The sequence below is a fragment of the Mchenga conophoros genome, linkage group LG22 (assembly GCF_057382185.1).
Source record: "Mchenga conophoros isolate Kocher_MC1m ecotype Shallow Benthic linkage group LG22, M_conophoros_male_GT1.1, whole genome shotgun sequence".
Classification (NCBI taxonomy): domain Eukaryota; kingdom Metazoa; phylum Chordata; class Actinopteri; order Cichliformes; family Cichlidae; genus Mchenga; species Mchenga conophoros.
The window spans coordinates 30,995,383-31,017,450 of NC_140546.1; the positions used below are offsets into that span (position 1 = coordinate 30,995,383).

At 38.1% G+C, this 22,068-nt stretch overlaps 1 protein-coding gene across 1 annotated transcript; it reads right to left on the minus strand.

Annotated features, from left to right (window-relative positions):
* LOC146549723 (CMP-N-acetylneuraminate-beta-galactosamide-alpha-2,3-sialyltransferase 1-like) lies at positions 1–2,922 on the minus strand. The gene is made up of 6 exons (XM_085261965.1): positions 2,668–2,922; positions 2,379–2,575; positions 1,998–2,177; positions 939–984; positions 730–849; positions 1–180 (listed from the first exon to the last, which is right to left on the minus strand). Exons 1-6 carry the CDS (start codon positions 2,920–2,922, stop codon positions 1–3), a joined length of 978 nt encoding a protein of 325 aa, XP_085118091.1.
* Between the last annotated feature and the right edge of the window lie 19,146 nt (positions 2,923–22,068).

The following is a 22,068-nucleotide window of genomic DNA, read 5'->3' on the forward strand; positions in this document are numbered from 1 at the left end:
TCACATTTTTTTCATTAGGCCTTCATAGAACTTAATTTTTTGTTGCTGAGCTAGTTGCTGGATGATGTTATACTCATAATTTCCAGGATGTACTCCAGTTCTTAACCTTTTGTTTGTGAGTATTTCCCAGTAGTGACTCCAGTTTCCATCACTGTCAGCGCCATAACCAAACACATTAACCTAGGAAGACAAAAAATGAACATATGAATGAATGGGAAACAAATGCATGAACAAAATGTCCCTTTTTTAACTAAAATCCAAACAATGGCTGCTGAAAAATGAAATGAACAGTTGGACAGCGACCTGAGCACTAAATGGAAACACTATGATTATACCATGAGTATACAATGACAAAACCTCTTATTGAGAGGTTTAGCTAAAAAGCTTTCCATGAAGGAATGTCTTCTAGATTGTAGTCTAGTCAATTTAAGAAGGGGACACATCAGAAATACTTGCAACAGCTTTCACTTTCATAGGGCATGTGAACTGAAATTTAACCATTCACAGATTAAACCAGAGTTTTTTAATCAAGTGGTACTGGTGGGTAAACCTGCTCTGATCTTCACCAAAGACATTTTGAACTTTTGAAATGCACATTTATTTAGGAGAGCAATATAAGAACAAAAGAACAAATTAGCAAAGACTCAAATGGACCAGCTTGTATGACAATAAAAATCATATTTTATTTTGTACGTCTGGCACTTCGGAGACTGAAAACTTTGTACTTACCTCATCACAAATGTGAAGTGCAAGAATCAAAGCCATAAAGCCAGTGGATGGATAACGTCCCTCATTTCCAAGCCAAACCTCATGTACATATTTCATAAAAGCTGGATTTACCACCATGACCTGTTAGAAATTAGAATGAGCCTTTAAACAGCTTTTATTTTTAAATATTACCATTGCCACCAGGAAGCTTTGCCATTGACGCTACTCACCAAATCCTTGTTAGTTTTGATCTTTGATTTCACTGGCATATATGACCTGTTGGAAACAGCATGACATTGAAAAATATGAAGTAGGTGTTTAACAAAAACAAAGCTAAAAAAGGCATGGTCCGTCTTGAACATGGAGAAGGATCAGAGTAATGGTTTGATACAGAAATTCACCTTATATCACCTCACACTACATCCATCAGCCAAATCCTTTTAATCTGCGTACATGTTGAATTCATGCAGTGGCATTCTATTTTTGCATTTGATGTAAATTCTGTACTGCAAGACGATCTAGGGGAAATCTTTTGAGATACTTTGCTTAGGAGCAGGTGTCGGTAATTTTAGCAGCTGGGAGAGAAGAAGGTAGTGTATGCTGACTGTAACATCTAAACCTAAGAGTGTTATTTTTTCTTTTAATGGGGTGGCATTGGTGGGACCAAGAAGAAAGCTGGGCAAGCTCAGATGAAATCAGAATATTTTATCTGAAACAAAATAAAGTACAAAATGATTGTATGATTTTCATGTGCCCAAATTAGTGGCTGCACAACTGCCTAAAAATGGTTCACATAAAATAACTTTTCAACAAGCATTAAGAGTCTTTATTTAATTTTTTTATTTTTACTTTATATTAAGTCACAATCCTAAGAACAGTACAAAAGCATACGTAAATGAACTACAGTAAGATGAGTTGTTATGAGGACACTTCATCTGTCTGCATGTTGCATAAAAATGTAGTCATAGTATGATTTCAGGATAATCAGTTTGTAGAGAGCTTAAAGGTGCCGTCATTTGAAGTCTGTCTTAGTGGAATACATTACAGAAAGACTTTGAGCTCTCTCGCTTAACTGATTTTGCTTGTAGATTTAAAAGACGTCCCAGTGCTGATTTTCATCACTGGGAACTTGATCTTAATGAGGCAGATTTTGCTATTTTATTTTTTCTATTTTATTATTTTCATTTAATTATGTTGTCTAAAACAGGTCTCTCTTGTAAATGAGACACTGAGTCTCGTTAAATAAATGTCAAATACATGTGCATGTAGCCCTGAAAAAGAGAACTCACCTTCCAGTAAATCCTGTTGTAGAGGCATTAATGAGCCACTCAAAGTCCTGTATCTTAAAGGGAAACAGTACAAAATGGGTGTTGTCATCCAAATCCACAGCACTCTCTGGATACATGACACGATGAGTTGTCTTGTTTCCAACGTCTTTTTCAAAGCCTCTGGTAATACCAGTGTTCATTCTAAAAAGCACAAAGGGATATATTTCACATCAGTTTGGATCTTTTGTGTAGGAGGGGATATTTCACTGCATTTCACTGCATATCTAAGCATTTCACTGCATATCGTACTGTGTATGACTGTGTACGTGACAAATAAAATTTGAATTTGAATTTGAATTTGAATTTAATGGTAAAGAAAAATTGCTTTAGCTTAGAAAGTACCTTATGACAACTTCATGTAAATCTATCAGCGGTCCATAATGCGATCTCCTTAAATTACCAGAATTACCCACCACAGCACAAGTCCTGCAGTGGTCATATTTGGGTTGTATAACATCTGGATTCTTTGGGAAGATCTGAAACAAGTTGGCCACTGTTGTTTCATAAACTCTGAAGCTACGGCTTTCAGCCTGCAAATCCTGTCAGACACGATTTGTTAGACTTTGTTGTTAGACCAAATGAGCTGGAGGGGTGTGTGTAAAAATGTCATCCTTTCCTGGTGACTACTTACCTTCCACCAGTTGAATTCATTCTGTGAGAGGTTTAAATTTGCAGTCAAAAATGGTTGAACACTTCTATTCGATCGATCCAGAAGCAACTGCTTATCCTCTGATAAACATTTTATGCAAGCACACAGCTTTTGGTCCACAGCATAATGAGTCAATTGGTAGCCCGTTTTGAAATACACACCAATACCAGTGAAAAACAGCAGGAAAACAAGTACCTTAAATTTTGAAATCATTCTAGATGTGCGACCAGGAAACATTACCAATCTGCAGACAGAGTGTGTGGAGATACACACAAGTTATGCTCACAACAAGAAAAGACGTCATATAATGCTTATATAATATATATCCATATTGTGCAAAACGAACGATATAGTCCTGCAAGTCTTAACTTAATTGCCATTTATACAAACCCATTAAAAACTAAACAAATAAATAAAGAAGTCATGTTTATTTTCAGGAAAGTAAACATTTGGCTACATACAACGTCATCTGTTTTATGTGATATTTGTATTCACTCATAAGAAAATAAAGAAAATAACATCAGCAAAAATTAAGCTTTTTTTACCGCATCATTTGTAATAATATGATACTTACCCGGTCTGCGAGGAAATCCCTTTCTGGTCTAGTTTTATGAAATACAAGTACAAAAGTCGCGTAGACTCACTATCGGTGACAACCTTTTCACCGTGTCACTCACAGGTAACTAACATGACATCAATACACGTTTGCTACCCGAGAACGCGATGCCTTCGTCTCTGACAAAGGTGTGGAGAGGTGTGGTTTGTGCGGATTTCCTCACGTTCCCATGTTCGCGTTTGGAAACCGACCTGCAGACTATCAAGTCCTCCACAAAACCTTACTTTGTTCAACTTTGTCCTAATGTGACTGTTTTCGCTTATAGAGAATCCTAACGGCTTTAAAGGTGTAAATAATCACAATATGAGCTCTGTTTATATCCAGTTTATTCACTGAGACAACACACAGCGATTAATAAACAATTATACAGTATCAATTTTCATTTTAAAAAGCCGAAGCAGACCGCGCGCGCGCATGCTCTCCATTTCACTCTTCGCTGGGGGAAAAAACAAAAACAACAACATGTTAAATATGAATCCACATGGTTAGGATCTCTGCAACTTAGCTGTGCTTCTGTCACGTAATAAATGTGGACAAAGTTTGTGTTTTTTCCCAATTATGAAGCGTATTCGTATATATTACTTACCTTAACATTTGAATGAGAGTTGCTGTTGTCTCTCCTCAGAAAAAGGTAGATTAGAATAGGGCTGGGTGCCACATGAGTTGGTTGCCACATGCTTGTTACTGCCACATTAGAGCACACAGTCAAATTCTGTTGACATCACACATTTAAATATAAAGAAAACAAAATTGATTATTTTTGGCACTAGACAAATGAAAAATGTATCTAAAATCAGGGTTAATGGAATTGAAATTGAAAGAGTGAATGAAAATAAATTTCTTGGAGTGATAATTGATGATAAGCTGAGTTGGAAGTCTCATATAAACCATGTGAAAACAAAAATGTCAAAAACCATTGCTATTCTCTATAAAACAAAGCATGTCCTGAACAAAAAATCATTATACACACTTTATTGTACTCTGTTGCTTCCATATATGACTTACTGTCTGGAGATATGGGGTAATGCATATAAAACGAACACTCTTCCTATTTTCAAGTTACAAAAAAGAGCTATAAGAATTATAAATCAATCAAACTATATAGAACCAACTAACATTTGTTTATTAATCTGAATACCCTGAAATTTTATGATTTAGTTGAATATAAAATGGCACAGATAATGTATAAAGCACAAAATAACTTGCTTTGCCACAGTACTCAGAAGCTGTTTAAAGTCAGAGAGAGTCAATATGACTTAAGGGGAACAGATTTCTTTAAAAAAACAAAACAAGATGAGGACAAATATAAAGCAGAGATGTGTTTCTGTTAGAGGAGTTAACCTGTGGAATAGTTATGACAGTGATTTAAAAAGGTGTAGTTCATTTTCCTTGTTTAAAAGTATGTTTAAAAATAGAGTATTAGAAAAATATATATATCAAGAATGAAAAGAGCAAAAAAAAAAACCCTCTTGATTCTTTTGCTTTGCTGTAGTTACTTATCTAAGGTGGAAAGTTTTTTTTTCTTGTTTGTTTGTTTGTTTGTTTTGGCTTTGTTTTATTATTTGCTTCGAGCCCTGTGTACAGGAGCGGCATACAAAAAGATCTTTTGTTAAAAGGGTTGGCGTAATAAGCAAATGCTTCAGCCAATACCTTTTGATTAGCCTTGTCTCATGCTTTCTTGCTTTGTGGTAAGCGCCTTGAGGCGACTTTTGTTGTGATTTGGCGCTATATAAATAAAATTGAATTGAATTGAATTGAATAGATCTTTGTTCTGTATTCACTGAGATATTTGAATGCTAATCAATAAAATCAAAATCAAATCAAATCATAAATCATTTGATCTATCAATCTGTCCATTTTGCAGACACACACAAAACTTTGCGGTGAGGAAGTATTTTGCCATTCCCATGAGTCAGAGTAATTTTTTGTCCCATTGTTCTTTTTGTATTAAAATCTCACACAATATTATTCATTTAAAAAAATGAATGGTGGTCCTGTGTTGTTGTTGTTGTTGTTGTTGCAGACAACAACAGCACATATATTTACATACATTTGTCATAATTTGTGACTTGTATGACTCTGAGTCAGGGTTGCTACATCAAGACTAGAGACCTTAAAATGGAGATCCCCAAAATTTTCTATATCTTGGTCATAGTCAAGACTAAAAATGTTCTGAGTCAGGCTGATATTAATGTAGTACAGTTAATGTAGTACAGTTTTTTCTGTTTTGTTTTGTTTTTTTGTTTTTTTTTTTCATTTGTTGTTCCATGTTTACACTGACTGGCTCACTATTGCTCAAGTTAAAAAAGAAACCTTACAGAGAAAAACTTAAATACGGGGGCCTTCTTGGTATATGTTGGCATTAGTAGTGATAATCCCAAATAATGACATCTGCATTGTTTTCATGGATTATTTACACTGATGTCAGCACTGGTACTATGGAAATCTATTACTTCTGTCTGTGTCACAGTGAAGTCATAGAATGTTGTATTGCAAAGAAACAATGTTTTAAAGAGCTCAAGCAAATTAAGTGCTTATGTCAATGACTAATACATAGCTTTAACATTTGTAGTCGATCCAGTAGAAACTAAAACTTTTTCATAATTCCTGTGACCCTGACCTTTGACCAATGACCATGAAGCAATACATAATAATGTGGTGTATTTTATTATGTTTACCATTATGATTGGAGCAGAAATGACTAAAATCTTTGGCTGTAAGACATTTTAAGACATATTCATGCAGTGTGTGATTTTGTGATACTTCATGTTATCATTGTGTCATGGTCCTGGGTCGTTGACCCAGCGTTTTGTGTTTATTCTGATTTTGTATTAGTTTAGGGGGTACCTGAAGTTTGGTGTATATTCAGCCCTACCTGTGTCTGTCCTTGGTGCTCTGTTCATGTCCCCGTGTTGTGTTGTAAATCAGTCTGTGTGTTTCCTGCTTTACTTTGAAGGCTCGTGTCCTAGAGTTCCTGTTTTGTTCTGAAAGTCTGTGTCTGTTGTCATTGTGTTCAGCTTGTCTCCTCCGGTCCTCATGTGTATTAGGTTCAGCTGTTCTTCCCTCCTGTGTGTGATTACCTGATTACCTTGTGTGTGTGTGTATATTTAGTGGGTGTCGGTCTGTGTTCGTTGTCGGCTCGTCTGCGTTCTATGGTGTTCTGTTCCTGTCGCTGCGTCTCTCTGCCCCGCACCCCTTTTGTATGGTCTCAGGTTTGTCATTTAATTCTCCCAGTTTAGGTTTCTTCAGTTGTTTTGTCATGCCTCACTGCCTGTTTTTGCCACTCCACCACTTGTAAATAAACACTCGAATCATCAGTCACTGCCGCATTTTGGGTCCTCCTTTTCCCCCACACTTCACGGCTCACCCCGCCAGCCGTGACACATTGTGACGTTGTAGGGCATTGTATTGGGAAAAAAATCCATCATGCCCCAGTATTTCCTGATAGGACAATATGTTTACCAATGATGTTATATATCTGGACAAGTCATTTTTACAGAAGTACACTCAGTCCGCTATGATGATCCCTATGTATTCAAAAAGAAAAAAAAAACACACTTAAGTTTTGTGTCAATGGCACCTGTGTACAATACAACACAATTTTTTATTTGTCACATACACAGTACAACATATAGTGAACTGCTTGTGTTCTGAACTGTGGACAGGACACATAGCCACGCCATTCCAGGGCTGGTTTTTAGCACGTGGTGCCTAGCCAGGACCCTTACCAGGTTCGATACCAGGTGGGAATCGAACGTGCAATCCCCAGATATGTGTAGTCCTACCACTACACTATCCAGCTGTGTACTGTTTCCACTGACACTTTTGTCTATCGTGTCATCTCCTTTTGGCTTTGAGACTTTGAGTCTTCCTAGATGAGAAGTCAATTTATTCAGCTACATGTGGAGTTTGTATGTTCATATGAGGTTAGAATTGTCAGTGCATAAATCCTCATATTACAGTACAAATATTGAGGCAAAGATGTGTCCATTCTTCACTGATGGCTAATTCAAACAAGACTTTAACTCAATTAAAGGTTTGACAACTTCACAAGGCTTTTCCCCTCTTATCCACAAGTGAACTGTTGGTCAATAATGGCCTTTTCTTCTTGCATCGAATTCATTTCCAGCACCATCCTGCATTTGTGTTTTTGCTCACATCATTCATGTTTTTTATTACCTGTGGTTCTGATTTTCTCTTCTAAGTCGCTCAAGTCTTAAACTCATCTCAAGTCTACATGGTGGTGGTAGCTTTACTCACATTTCTGGTCCCATTTACAAGTGTTTCATTGGGTGAGCTTCAGTAGACTCCAATCTTTGCTGTAGTTTTTCCATTTACTATCCCAACACACATCACCCTTTCTGCCTGAATGCAAGCTGTTTCTCTCTTCTCTCCCCTGACCTTTGCCAACTCTCAGCCTTATCACACACTCTGTGCTCTCCTGGCCATCAGCAGCCTTGAGTCTTAATGCAGGCTCTCTCTTGCCTCCTGTATTTTGCAACTCTCAGCTTCAGCGCAGGCTCTGTACTTTCTGCTGGTCATCAGCAGCATTGAGTCTTAATGCAGGCTCTCTGTTGTCTCTCTTCTCCTTCACCTCATCAACTTTTCCATGGTGTCTCTCCTGGTGTACATTGGCAATGAGCCTTTTTCACAGGCTCTCCTTCTCTCTCTTAACTTCAATCTAATCTCATTCCTTACCTCAAACATGGCACTCTCCTGGGGTCTGTTTCAGAAAACTCAGAGTTAAAAATGATACACAGGGTTGAGTAACCCCGAACTGTCCAACTCGGAATATTCGGTTTTAGAAAGGCTGATAACAATTAGTTCAATCAACGCGGAGTTGCTTTAACCCCAAGTTAAGCGCGGATACAGATTAAGCGAGTCACCATGGAGACGGAGGGAAAGAAGGCGCGGTCAATGTATTTCACAGCGCTTGAGGCCGAAATTCTGATGGCAGCATATGCTGATAACATGCAAATTTTGCGGAAAAAAACTAACACAGCCTCAGCTGCAAAACAAAGGGAGCATACATGGCAAAACATAGCCGACAGAGTCAATGCGTGAGTGTTAATTTAAACATTGATCTAGGGATTTCCACCCATTTAACACGTTATTTTATTATGTTATATTTTATTTTATTTTATATTTTATACATTTTATTTCGTGATGTGATGTGAGCGCAGGTGCAACCCAACAGGCCCCAAACGTTCCTGGCAGCAAGTAAAAATGAAATATAAAAATATAGTCCAAACAGGTAAGGTGTAATTGTATTATGAGCCATAGTGCTTGGTCTGTTTGTCCGATGTAAATCAATTGCAGTTAGAGGCTACATTAATTTTCTTTCTGTAAGCACTTATTGAAATTATCTGAGCACATTACAAGTACATATTTGCTTACTCTGTATGCTCAAATGTGACCCGTTATAGCCAACAGAAAAAAAAGCGGAGGCCCGAAAAACAGGTGGGGGTCCTCCACCACCACCACTCACAGAGGCTGAGCAGTTGGCTTCCACATTTGTGATAATGTTGGCAGCATCACATATGATCTTCACAGTGCAGAGAACACAAATTGGCATCCATTACTATAATGAAATAATTTGTTAGTTTGAAATGCTACAGGGAACCATGTACCTGTACAGTAATGCTGTGGAAAGACTTCCTGTTGGAATGTAAGTGCCATCTATACAGCCAATCACGCCTGGGAACCGTGAAAATAAATGTAAAATTTAAGTAGTAGTTCAAATATCACCACATCATGAATTAAGTTTTGTTCATCCTGATACCTGCAATTTTGTGGAATCCCTCTTTGATAAATCTTGTGGGTCTATGACCGGGGAACACCACAAACGAGTACAGGAGACGTTTCAGTGCAACTGTAACATTCCTGACTGCCCGACAGACTTGGAAACGTGCTCAGCGTCACCAATATTATACAGAAAGCTTCCGTTTGCAAAAAAACCGAAGTGCAATACAAATAATATGTACAGAACTGAGAGGATGTCCGCGATGTGTCACATGAGCAATATTAGGCCTGAGGATGTTATTCAAATAAATTATAGATTGTGCTGAAAAACGGTAACGTTCACACAGGAAATCATCAGGAAATGATAAAATGTCCGAACGCGCTCTAATCACTCTCTCCCGGCGGAGAGCTCTGCGGAGAATTTGGGCTTCAACATCTACTGGCTCTTCAAGGAAGGGACACGCCATGTCTGACACTTCCTACAGTCAGGTTTCCGACAAAGAGGCGGAGAAAGTTAGGGTTAGTTGAAGTAAACCTGCTAGGGAGCAGGTTAGCTTCACGGAGTGTGTTGTCATAGTAACTCGCTCAGAATTAATCTAAACTCGCTTTGTGAAACCGAAAACCCAGAGTTTTCGTTAACTCAGGGTATACTTACTCAGATTTTGCTCTAAACCGGCTTCCTGAAATAGGGCCCAGTTTTCACTTACACCTGTTAACCTTCTGCAGTCTGCATTTGGATACACGTTACTCCACATCGTCACAGCATGCTCTGACCAATAATGGACCCAGTAGCCTCTATGATGAGGAAAAGGAGACCATTATTGATATTGTGGAGAGGGTGTGTAATAAGATAAGCTGAGACAAAAATAAACCTTTATTAGTCACACATGTGGGAAATTTGTTTGGTAATGAGTGGTTGACTGAGCCCTGTAAAAAGTAAAATGAAGAGGTAGTTCTTAAACTACACAGGCTGGTTTCTGGCTTTCGTTGGCTGCTAGACTCCCTACCTGAATTGGTAAAGAACTTTCTAGTCACCACTCTTCACCTTCTTTCACCCACTGCCATTCTTAAAACCTCCATAGCCGCAGCAACTCAGTGCCCAAGGAAGTGCCCAAGAAAAGAAATAAATAAATTGACTGAGAAGACAAAGAGAGGGAAATAGAGAATGGGAGAGAGCAAAAAGAAACAGATTGGCCATGTAAAGTCAGTTAAAAGTTAATGCAACTTCTGTTTTCACTGATGATGATTTCGCATTACCAAGATTGGCAATCCACATTTGATAACATTACTGTTAAGAAATGTGGATTCCTAGCCTCCTCTTTTAAATATGATTATATTGCTGTTACTCTCTTGTTGAATTGGGTGTGCTTGTGTGTGATTATCAGAGCAACCAAGTGGTGACAAGGATGAAGAGAGGACAGTAAACGTGGCTTGCACAGGACATCTGCCACTACATTCATGTGACAGACTATAAATCTATTCTCCACTCTTAGAAGTAGGGTACATGATGTTCTGTGGTGAGTTTACACCATAAAGGAAGGATTTGTATGAATGGAAAAACTTGAAACTTTAATTCTGTATTGAATCTCACTGCTCTTGTGGTGAACTGCAGCAGGAGTTTGTCTTTTCTAACTTTGTTTTTCAGGGCGTTGGCAAGACGGGCTTTTGGCCATTTATTACAAGGATGTGTTGTAATAAAGGCTCATTTTATTGTTAATTGTTTTAACCATCCACTTCATAGTGAGTTTGACTTGCCTACATTTGAACAAGAAATTTACAATTGCATGCTAATAGTACACGTTCGGTGAGCTGGAACACAAATTTTCCTTTACACCTGCATGTTTGCACACTGTATCATGAAGCAATTAGGACCATATGTCTGGTTCTAAGTTAAATAACTGGCTTATCTGGATTATTTACACTACTCTGACACACATACATTTTGGTTATGCTGGGGAGCATTCAGAACAGATACAAGGACAGTAAGGGGAAGGAAAAAATAGTGATTGTAAAGTCACTATTGTTAGTGAAAAAGTATTGGCTTTTTAATCCTCTATGCGCATCACTGTGTTTCAGTGAAGTAATGCATTATGGGATCTGGGCCATTTTACTGCATGTGATCACCATTCTCTCTTGCTACTCCCCTGTCATACAGTTACCTTTTGTCAAATAAAAGTAAAAGGCCAAAATTTTAAATTTTAAAAAGTCTAGATATAATTTATGCTATTCCTGAGCATGTTTTGTAAGAGGACACATGCTTGTGATCACCATTAAACACAGTTGTGTGTCTTTGTTGTCTGACTCTAAGGGTGTGTTTGAGAGGTGTGTGATTGTCATTCTGTGTTGCAATGCTTCTGTCTCCAAAATAACAAATACATAGCTTTACTTCATACAGTCTGCTGTCATGAACTGATTTTTTTTCTCTTTAGGCAATAGTAGAGCTTTTTCAGATCAAATTGCTTGAGGTGCAGTTTTGTGATACAGTATCACATTAAGTCAAAATCTAAATGTAATTAATCAGTATTTGTGATTTTACCATTCAATCGTTCCTAAAGTCTGGTATATGATTTTTCTATCCAGTGTATTATGTTGTAAATGGATGATATTTAAAAGATCCTTTGGATGATTTCAAAATGTAATGATTGTCAACAAATCTGCAGGAAGCAGAAAGTCGGTTTGGAATGTCAGGACAGTGGAAGCATCATGGGAAGTGTCTATAAGTGTGTGTGTGTGTGTGTGTGTGTGTGTGTGTGTGTGTGTGTGTGTGTGTGTGTGTGTGTGTGTGTGCGTGCGCCCGTGTATGGAAAGACATGTCTCCACTTTCTACTCCATATACAAACAGATCAGATGACCTGAAATATGATTTTGGTTTTTCTTTCTTCTTCACTGTTTAACTGTTTTGTGTATGTGCTTATTAAAAAAGCAGATGGTAGTGTTACACTTTCACAGCTCACATTTGTATATAGGATATCAATGTAATATATATTACATGTAAATATAATAACTAGCTAGAAAATCGTATCCAGTATATTTGTATGAATTAATGAATGTGGAAGGAAAACTTGGAAAGAGAGATATTAGTGATTAAATCACTCTATGAGGCACATAAATTTCAGACCATACATTTCTTTATTTCATTACATGAAAAATATGGTCTATCATAATGACTCAGATTTGATCTGAAATTCCTTGTTTTGATAATCGTATTTCTTGCTTTTCAACAAGATTATTTCTAAACTTCAACTCACAACTCAACCTCAGAATTTGAATAGATTTATATTAGTTTTCATTGCCTTCATAGCAACAAAAACAACTTTGAGCTGTTGTGTGTAAGAACTGGGACACCTGTATATGTTGCATTTGTTTTTAACCGTTGCCTTTATTACTCTTATGCATTGCAAGTGAATCAACATGAAAAATGTATTTCTGCAAATTGTCCTGATATTCATTAAAAAGAAAGCCTGAGGTTTTCCAAAAGACAAATTGATTTGGACTAGTGAGTATTTTATTGAGAGAATGGGAATTATTCTTTTAGCAGTTTAAAAAAAAACTGTTAAAATATAAAAATATAAAATTAAAAACAGTGTTATATTCAATGCTTCCAGTGCTCCCTGGTGGTGGTTGTGGCACACAACAACAAAGCCCCCTTGTCTTAAACGCATCTCAAGCTTTGTTACGCTCACAGCATCACCTACACTTTTATAGATATTTTTAGACTAAATTGTAACCTTCTTTTCTGTGTGCTCTGAGTAGGAAATTAATTATAAAATGTTTCCAGTGATGGCATTTAGAATGTTCTTTTTTTTTCTCTCTCAGTTTAGATTTGACATCTTTAATCATCTTTCACATTTCACAAATGAGCTTGGATGGAAGATTTATGACATTTGACAGGATATTTACCTTCTAAATGTCACCCAGTCGTTGCAGTTTGTGTCTGGAGTGGGTATGTGCAATTGAGCATAGTTCAGAAAAAGAGACTCCAGGAAATGCTTCACATTTTCTCACTCCAACATAAACCACATTTATTTATCTGTTGCCAGCGCATAATCTCTGTCTCAATACATCCTAATTATACCCACAATGCTAATAAAGAATGAGTGAAATTACAAAAGAAACTAGCTCACACACACACACACACACACACACACACCTTTTACACTTCAGTCCCTTAATTGTTATGAAATATTGTAAACATACACGTAGATTTTTTTTTTCATATTTTTACTTTTTTTTAGGCAGCATCACACAAACTGGGGCTTCAAAGCATGAGTGTACAGTATTTCACAGTACATGAACACTGCTTATCAAGGAGTCTTTGTTTACGTCTATTCTAAGCAGGCAGTGTTCATTTAGGATACAGAAGCATGATGTCTACATAAACTGGTGGACAGCCTTTGGCATATGAAGAGTTAAATTTCCAATTAAAATAGTTTGAGGCAGCTCTGATAGAGTTGTCTGAGAATTACAAAGCACCGGAACTCTAACTACTGCCATTTAAAGTGTTGGGTTAAACCCTGGATGTGTTTAATTAAGTAGCAGTCAGGAAGTCATCACTGTGTTTGCTTTTTTCTCTTTCCTTTTTGTAGTTAAGGTGATGACAGGCAGAAATGAAAAAAAAGAAAGACATGAAAACAATTAGAGGGGCTTCTCCTGCCTCCTCCTTCCTGTTTTATTAAGAAACAATCAAGTGAACAATCGAGGGAATTTGTGATGTATGGAGGTGTTTGTTTAATTCAACCTGTGTGTACGGCGCCGATTTTATTGTTCTGATTGAAAATGTGCCTGATTTAATTTAATTTAACTGAAAGTTCCTAGTGAGGCTAATCGCAGTCGCTTTATCTAAGCAGACATTCAAACATTCACGTTGGGCACTCATTTACTGCAGCAATAGGTATTTTATGTATGGCGGGCATTTTTCATTTATATGGGCCTCAAACTGTGTTCTAATTAAAACTGAGCTGAAAAGATTATGTTGTTGTAGATTTTGTTGTAGTTGAGGATATTTTTCTTGCTGCTACAGTTTATTACTTTATTATCAGTCAGGAAAAGCAAATGACTTTCACAAACTGCCCGGGGACTACAAAGTTTCCGGGTTCAGTAGACGGAAATTAGAATGTGGTAATTAATTTTCTATTAGTCGCATTAGTCGGGGAATATATACAACCAAGACATGATATTAGCTGAAATGATAAGACGCTAGCTTTTTTCTCCCCCTCTCCCTTTTATTTACTTACTCACTTACTTACTTATTCTACCGATACCATGCTATACCATTTTACTGTAGAGAAACTAGTGATGGTCTGCTGTCAGCTGCTTATTGTGCCAATTTGATCCAGACTTATTAACACAGCACAGCTCTAGTTCCTTTCAAATGAGCCTGGCTCATTCAAGTAGGATTTTTTTTTAACTTTTATTAACCTGTTCTCAGATTTTTGGGATCACGAGGCTCATAATGAATCTCATGTTAATGTATGAAATGGTTTTATGCCATGCAAATAAACAGTAGGACTTTTTAACATCAAGTTTAGACTTCTATAGATTAGTTTCGCTTTTATAACAATTGTACAGTGTGTAAAACCAGCAGGTGTAGCTTTTATCTGTCTGCTAGGCCTCACCTCTGCTAACATCAGTGAATCAAAGCATAGGATCACAAAGCAAAATTCATGTAGTAAAGACAGAAATCAAAGACTGAACAATAACAAGAGAAATCAGGTTCTTTGTAACAATAGTAAATAAACTAAAACAGGAATCCAAAACTAAAATTACCACATATACGAATCTAAACTTTTAAGCACTAGAGGAAGTGAAAAATTTAAACTGAAACGCTTTAAAACGTCACAAAAGCCACAGATCATGACTCTCCTGGCTCCAAAACACCAGCATGGCAGTGATGAAAAATGCTAACATGAAATCTTTTATTTACAGTCTGTGCTTTACAACTGTGACTAATATCCAGCACTTCAAGTTCAGCGATTTTAAACTCAGGGTGGACATGCAGGGAAATGACTCGGAGTCAACTCTGATTGCATGCTGTGCGGTCTGTACTTTATGCTCCTGTGAAGGTTGCCAAGGACGAGAAGGCAAAGAGAGCCAAGATTTAAATAACTGTAGAGCTGAGGAGTTGAGAGACACTTGGTGCAAGGTCAAAGCCGGGAGCACTGCGACTGTTACATCAGCAGCTGCACAGAAAAAGAACAAATTCAGAGTTTCAACATTTTCCAGTCAGAAGTGATTAATCTGAAGATCGCTTGGACAAAAATCAAATATGTGATATTTGCAAGCTAAAAAAATTCTCAGTTTCTGTATGAATTCTTTTCCACCTTTATGGTTATGTGTTGTTGTCATAATCAGCTGTGTGCAGGCAGGAATTGGACCCAAACACAAACTCACCAGAATGGGGACTCAACTCAAAATATAGCTTTATTTACAGAACGGGAAAGAGGCTATACAGAAACCAGTACAAAGCTAAACTGGGAAAACTAAACTCACTGGGAAAGTCACACAGCTAAGAGGGAGAACGCGACAAAGAACTGAGGGAGACGTGGACATAAATACACAGACGGATAACGAGGGACATGGGAACACACGGGGAACACAGCTGACACAGATAATCATAATGAGACAGGGCAGGTGCAAACAACATGACGTATAGTGACGAGAGACTGTCAAAGTAAAACAGGAAGTGCATAGAGGCGCAGACAGGAGGGGGAGAGAGAACACGGGGAGAGCACAGACATAACGGGCTGGGGAAAACATAGAATAAAACATGAGGAGGAGAAACGAGGCATGGGGACTCACAGATACGTGGAGGGGGACACGGGGTACAGACACAAGGGGAAATCTAGTAAACTAAACTGAACAACCTAGGAACCATGGAATGAATAAAGAACAAAATACAAAAACATAAGAAAACTAAGAACGCTGGGTCAAAATGACACCAGGACCATGACAGTTGTTCCTCTCACCTTTTAATATTCAGTCCACTTTGGATGCCAAATAAAAATAAAATTAAAAAACCGTCCTAAATCCAGTGACTGTTTCATGTTCTGTTAGGATACATTAATGAAGATTAAAGCCTTTATGTGTCTCTCTTCACTGAAAAGCACACCCACGTGCACAGCTGCAAAGATGTAACAAAGTGTAAATACCGTATTCACAGTAATAAATATTGAAAACAAAATCTTTTATACATTGATCTTTTATAATTTGATCAGACAAAGACCAACCAGGAAGACGACAAGAGGAGCAGGTGACACAGAAGCAGAGAGAAGCCCTCGACTTAAAAACAAAATTCAGCTCATGTTTCTCTGCAGGAAACATAAAGTGACAGGAAGACCTTTAGTCTTTCACAAACAGTTTTGACACACTGCTCCATGGTCCATCACAAATGATCATTTCAGTTGTGATGAGGCTGGCACAAGTCATAAATCAGTATTTATGAGTGTGCCATGTAGCTGTGAGCAGTCTGCAGCCAGACTTTATGAATGTGTTAATCATCAGGTTATTAAGAGAGCAAGTTTAATTCCAGGCTCAAGAGACTCTTAAAGCAGTCCTGTCATATTTATGACTCTGCTCTTAGAATTAGTAATTGCATTATCAGATAACATTTTAAGGGTGACTTTCCACTTTGGGGCTGGATCTTCATTTTTCATTAAGCTCACCCTGATGTGACATGGAAATATTCTCACCCAGAGGGCGAATATCTCTCACCGCAGTCAGCATTTTTGTTTCCACAGTGGTCAAAAAGGGGGAAAAAATTGCACCCACTGTATTTTGTGCACAGATGTGAACAAATAACTAGCATACACTTTAAAATGCAGCATGTTTTCTACTGCACTCACTTTCATTTTACCAAAGCTCAGCAGTACCTGAAGAAAATATCCAGCCATCTCTGTTGCAAATTATCGTCCTTATGGCAAATTCTCAAACAATAAATTATGAAATCCTCCAGACTGTGAAGTGTTTAATTGAACATTTGCTCCAGCAGAGGTAAGCAGCTAATCTTTCTCTTCAGTGAAAGCATTTGTCATGTTAGTTGGAAATTATGAAGAGTGTTACAGCTGCACAGCATGTCAGCATAAGACTATCAAACAGCTCCAGGAGCATCAAACAGCATCGTGATCACATTATAGAAAAAATATTACTAGGCTCAGTCCCAATGCTTCTTATAGGCTTTCTGAAAACCCGAATGCTCTGATGAAATGAAATGGTTCGTTTCCTCCTTTAGCCATTTAGGACTGCATTGGTTTGGCTGCATTTTTATAACCTTATATACCAGCCAAGTCCTCTATGATAGATGATAAATGATCCACTGACTTGCTTTGCCAGAATGGGGGCATCTACATAGTGACTCCATCACTTAAGACAGTGAAGGGCAAAGCCCAATAATATAGATTGCTGTATCAGTGCAACAGGATTTCTTGCCAAGTGTGCGCATGAGGATTTACTTGACATCATGAATTATGTGTATGTGGGAAAGTAGCAACATGAATCTGATAAGTCTTTAACCCTTAAAAAATAATTCAAGTTTCCACAAAAGGTCAAATGGATCTGCAGTTCTTCTCATTTTTGAGGTGTATTTCTGATGGGTTACTACCTTTTTTATCTAACTGTTTTAATTTAGAAAACACTAATTCACAAACTTCATTTCCCCCACATTATACGAAACCTTCCAGTAAAAGACATGCAGCAGAGCTTCTCTCCTAAGTTAGTTGAGACCATAGACTATATTAAACATGGAAATAACTACCGGTACTGTGGCATCACCTAATCATTCTGGACTCTACATTTTGAAAAATCAACATTAGTGTCCTCTGCAAGGTTGGTTATCAGGAGTCAAATGTGTCTAGAAATGAATGAGGAGGTGGATTACTTGGTCAGCAAGCTGCATTCATAAGTCCTCAGTCACACAGGCCTAGAGCGTGGATGGCAGTCATAAACTGCAGTTTGTGGCCTTTCCATGCTGGCTTAATTTTTCATTGTTGAATGTTGTTGCTTGTTCAGCAGTCACACAGTTTTAAGAGGTTGTGTGTATTGCTTACCAAGTACACCAGCATATTATTGTTTCCTAACTAGCACTGAATGTACCACTGAAGCACCAGTACAAGTGTACCCTTACACACACAATGAGAACTGCATAAACATGTTCTGCAGCTCCATATGGCCCGAGGTTTACTCAAACACAATAGCAGGGATTACCTTTTCCTAAGATGAATTTTGAACAGAGCAACAATAAGTCATACATACAGAAGAATGGGTATTCACTGATCCATTAAAACCAGACTCATATTACACCTGTGCCTATTTTTCATTGATTCTTCACAAGCTTTTCACATTCTGAGGAGTGCCTTAACTCCAAAATGGCTACAAAGCATATCATAAAGTATATTTCTGGGAGATTCAGCATGAAATGATATGAAATGACCTGTGTCCATAGCGTGCCTCAAAAAGTGCCGCAGTAGTTGGTTTTGTCTTCAGAAGGCATTCTCCTTACTTCATCTTTATGAATTACATGCAGCTTGTGCTGACGCTTCCTGTATTCTCAGGTGAACGAATGAGTTATTAACTCCGGTAAACATAAAACACCTCCACCCAGACAGGGGAGATTTTAAAAGTGATGCATGACAAAGGAAACTGAAAATGAACAAACACTGACGGGGAAGAATACAGCATTTGCAGGGGGGGAACGGGGTGCGTGCTTAACAATGTTTGTTTCATTTATGGAAAGCATTTAAAGCAACCACGCAACACTAGGGGGAAAAAACGGGGTTGCCAAATGGTTGGAGAGCGTTGCTGGCAGTTACAAATTGAAACTGGTGGTAAAGATGTTGGAAGCATGCAGTTTATTTTTGTAAAGTTGAACATTGTAACCTTTTGAGCCTGTGGAGTTGAACTCGTGTTTTAGGCTAGCTTCAGGAGGATACTTGAGGAACTGCAGTTTGTGGCCTTTCCATGCTGGCTTAATTTTTCATTGTTGAAGGTTGTTGCTTGTTCACCAGTCACACAGTTTTAAGAGGTTGTTTGTATTGCTTACCAAGCAGACAAGCATGCTATTATCTCCTAGGTAGCACTGAATGTACCACTGAAGCACCAGTACAAGTATAGCTGTGACATTTACAGAAATGTTGTTATAAATCAACACGGATAAACTGAACTTCTGAAATTTAAGAGATAAAACATAAAAGTCAACAACCCCAAAAGGTTGATTCTGTTCATCTGGATGTAACTTTTTCAGTGGGAGAAACGTTTCGTTGCTCATTCAAGTGACTTCCTCAGTCTCAGCTGACTGCAGGATTCCCCAACAATATAAACCTTTTGGGATTTACTTACCTGGATGATTGGACATGCATCAAAACAAAAGTCAACAACCTGTGAAAAAAGCTGTGGTTCCACTGATGATCAGAATAATTTTTATTTTCTTGGGACAACACTAGTAAACAAAATTATGGTACAAGTGTTTGTGATATTAAGTGCCAAAAACGTTGGTCAGCCAAGCAACTGATATTCCCTGCCCTACAGTCACCCAGGCTAAATGCGCTGCTATTCGCTTCCTCCCAAATGAAAAAGTCTGGCTATTCACTCCATCCTGAACAAGCTCTGATTAGGCAATACCCTTGGATATTGGTGAATTCCAGTTGGTGAGTGTGAGCAGGGATTACAGCTGCTCCGTCAGTCACAGACGTTGCGTTACAGGTAGGACACTTGTCGTCTTACAGTGCAGTGAGAAGCAACATGGCACCGGCTGCTTTTGATCACGATGACTGTGAAATAAATTGTACACACACTACACATGAGTTATGCCTCTTGTCTTTCCAACCTGTTGTATTGTAGGATTTTCAAGTTAGAAAAGAAAAAACCTGTAAATAAGTTTGCAGGATGTCAGCCATGCTCGTCAGCTGTAACACAGTGCCAAGGACAGAAACACATCTGCCAGCCCCAAACTGCAAACTTCTTTCACTTGTCAACTGAAACTATTTTTCACTCCTGACATCTGTGTTGGCTTTCCATCTTGCCCGTAAATTGAATCTCAGATCCTCCTCCCTCCAAGTTTTTTCTCTCTGTAGAAAAAAAATGGAATACACACATTGAATCCACAAACAAGCCTGAACCCACAGCACCCAAGGATGAATTTCTTGTCCTGTGGTGCAGCAAATTGTATTTTTCCCCCCTCCCAGCTTGGGGATATATCCCTATAATTAATAAACATGAAGCAGAGCAATTTCTCTACGACATCTAGAAGCATCTTGTGAAAGGATTTCTTCATTAGAACTTCCAAATGCACTTGTGTGCCATAAAACGCAGATAAATATATGTCCGTGTGAGAGTATCTCATTTACAGGAAGCATGGAGTCTGCCCATCTTAATACGTAGCTGGAATTATACATTTCATTCACACCGGCAAACACTATATATCAAACTGGACATGCTGACAGTTCTCATTGTCTGGCTCACCTGTGCCTCCGGAATCGGATATGCATTTACTCCATTGCCGACACTGAATCACTGCAGACTTAAAACTCAAAGACAGTTAGTGATGCACCTTGGCACTCTCCATCTGTGAAACACATTTCAGGAGCGAGAAATGGGAAGAAAATGCAGCGAAAGCCGCAGATGAACTCGGACAGGATTAGGTTTCACATTGTTTAGCAAGTGTTTTTATGGCTAATGGGATTTTATCAGGTGGTAAGGTGAGAGAGGCCGAGGGCTCACGGTAGCCAAATGTCAGCTCTGGGTGCTGACATTTGACATTAGAGTGCTCTTTGTTGAAACTAATAACAAATGGACTTGTTTTTCAATTCAAGAAATCAGTTTTTTAGTTGCTGCACCCTTCGTTAGTACACCTTTATCATTTTAACTGAGTACATATTCATTTGTGTTTATTATTAAACTGTCCCCCTGCAACCTTGATTAGCAGCCAACAGTTTAATGTAAAACATGATTTTATATGACTTTCATAATGTGTACAAGAACATTTGAGTTATGTATTATAGTACAACTCTTTGTCCAGGGTAATTTTGGTTCCTACTTGTCACTGTTTATGTTGGGACTGTTTAGGTTGTTACATTCTCTGGGTAATACGTGCACTAGTGATGTGCGATACCACTGATTTCCTTTCCGATCCGATACCAAGTAAAATTCAGGGTGGTATCGACGATACTGATCCGATACTGATACTTTGTACAAAAACTTTTTTTAGTTTTTGTATCTCAAATTATAGCGTCATAATGATTACAGGACATCAGATTACTTGTTCTTATCACTTAATAATGCAGAGTTCATCATATAGAAATAAAAAAACTGAAGTTGTGCGCTATTTGAACACCTTGCCTGCCTGCAGCACTAAAGGACTCAGTGAGAGACGTCTGTCTCGCCCTAGCAGCACCTGTCCCTCTCCTCCTCTTCAGTTCGCCTCAACATACGCTCGTCATATTCTGTGATATGGTTTCCTCTGAGGTGTTTGACAAGGTCAGTGGTGTTGCGGCAACACCTCACTTTTTTGCCACATGTATCGCAAACCACATCTCAGCTGTTTGTGGAGGTAAAATACGTCCACACATGACTCCAATTACGTTCAGCCATTGTTATGAGTGCGCACGCCAGGGGCTGCCACACATTTATACAGCCGTATTTCACACATGACTATGAAAGGCGGCAGAGGAAGTAGTTCCTTCGAATGTAGACAATCCAAATGTTATAGTTCCTTTCCACTGTGTTCCTGTTAATGATAAACTACAAATTTACCCTAAATTACTAAAATATCGATATTTTAATGTGAGAATCGATTCTAGAACATAAATGACTGGTATCGGAGGAATCGATATTTCAGGATCGATCCACACATCACTAACGTGCACTGGAGAACAGAATGAGTGCTCGCTGCCCTTCTGTGTTGGTTTTAATTAAAAAAGATAAATCTATCAGACTGTAGCCCACCTTCTACCTATGAGACCTGAAATTAAGGTAACTTTGTCAAATAAGTATATAAATAATATAAACTGGGTGATTTCAAGTTTCTGTCAGTTGCT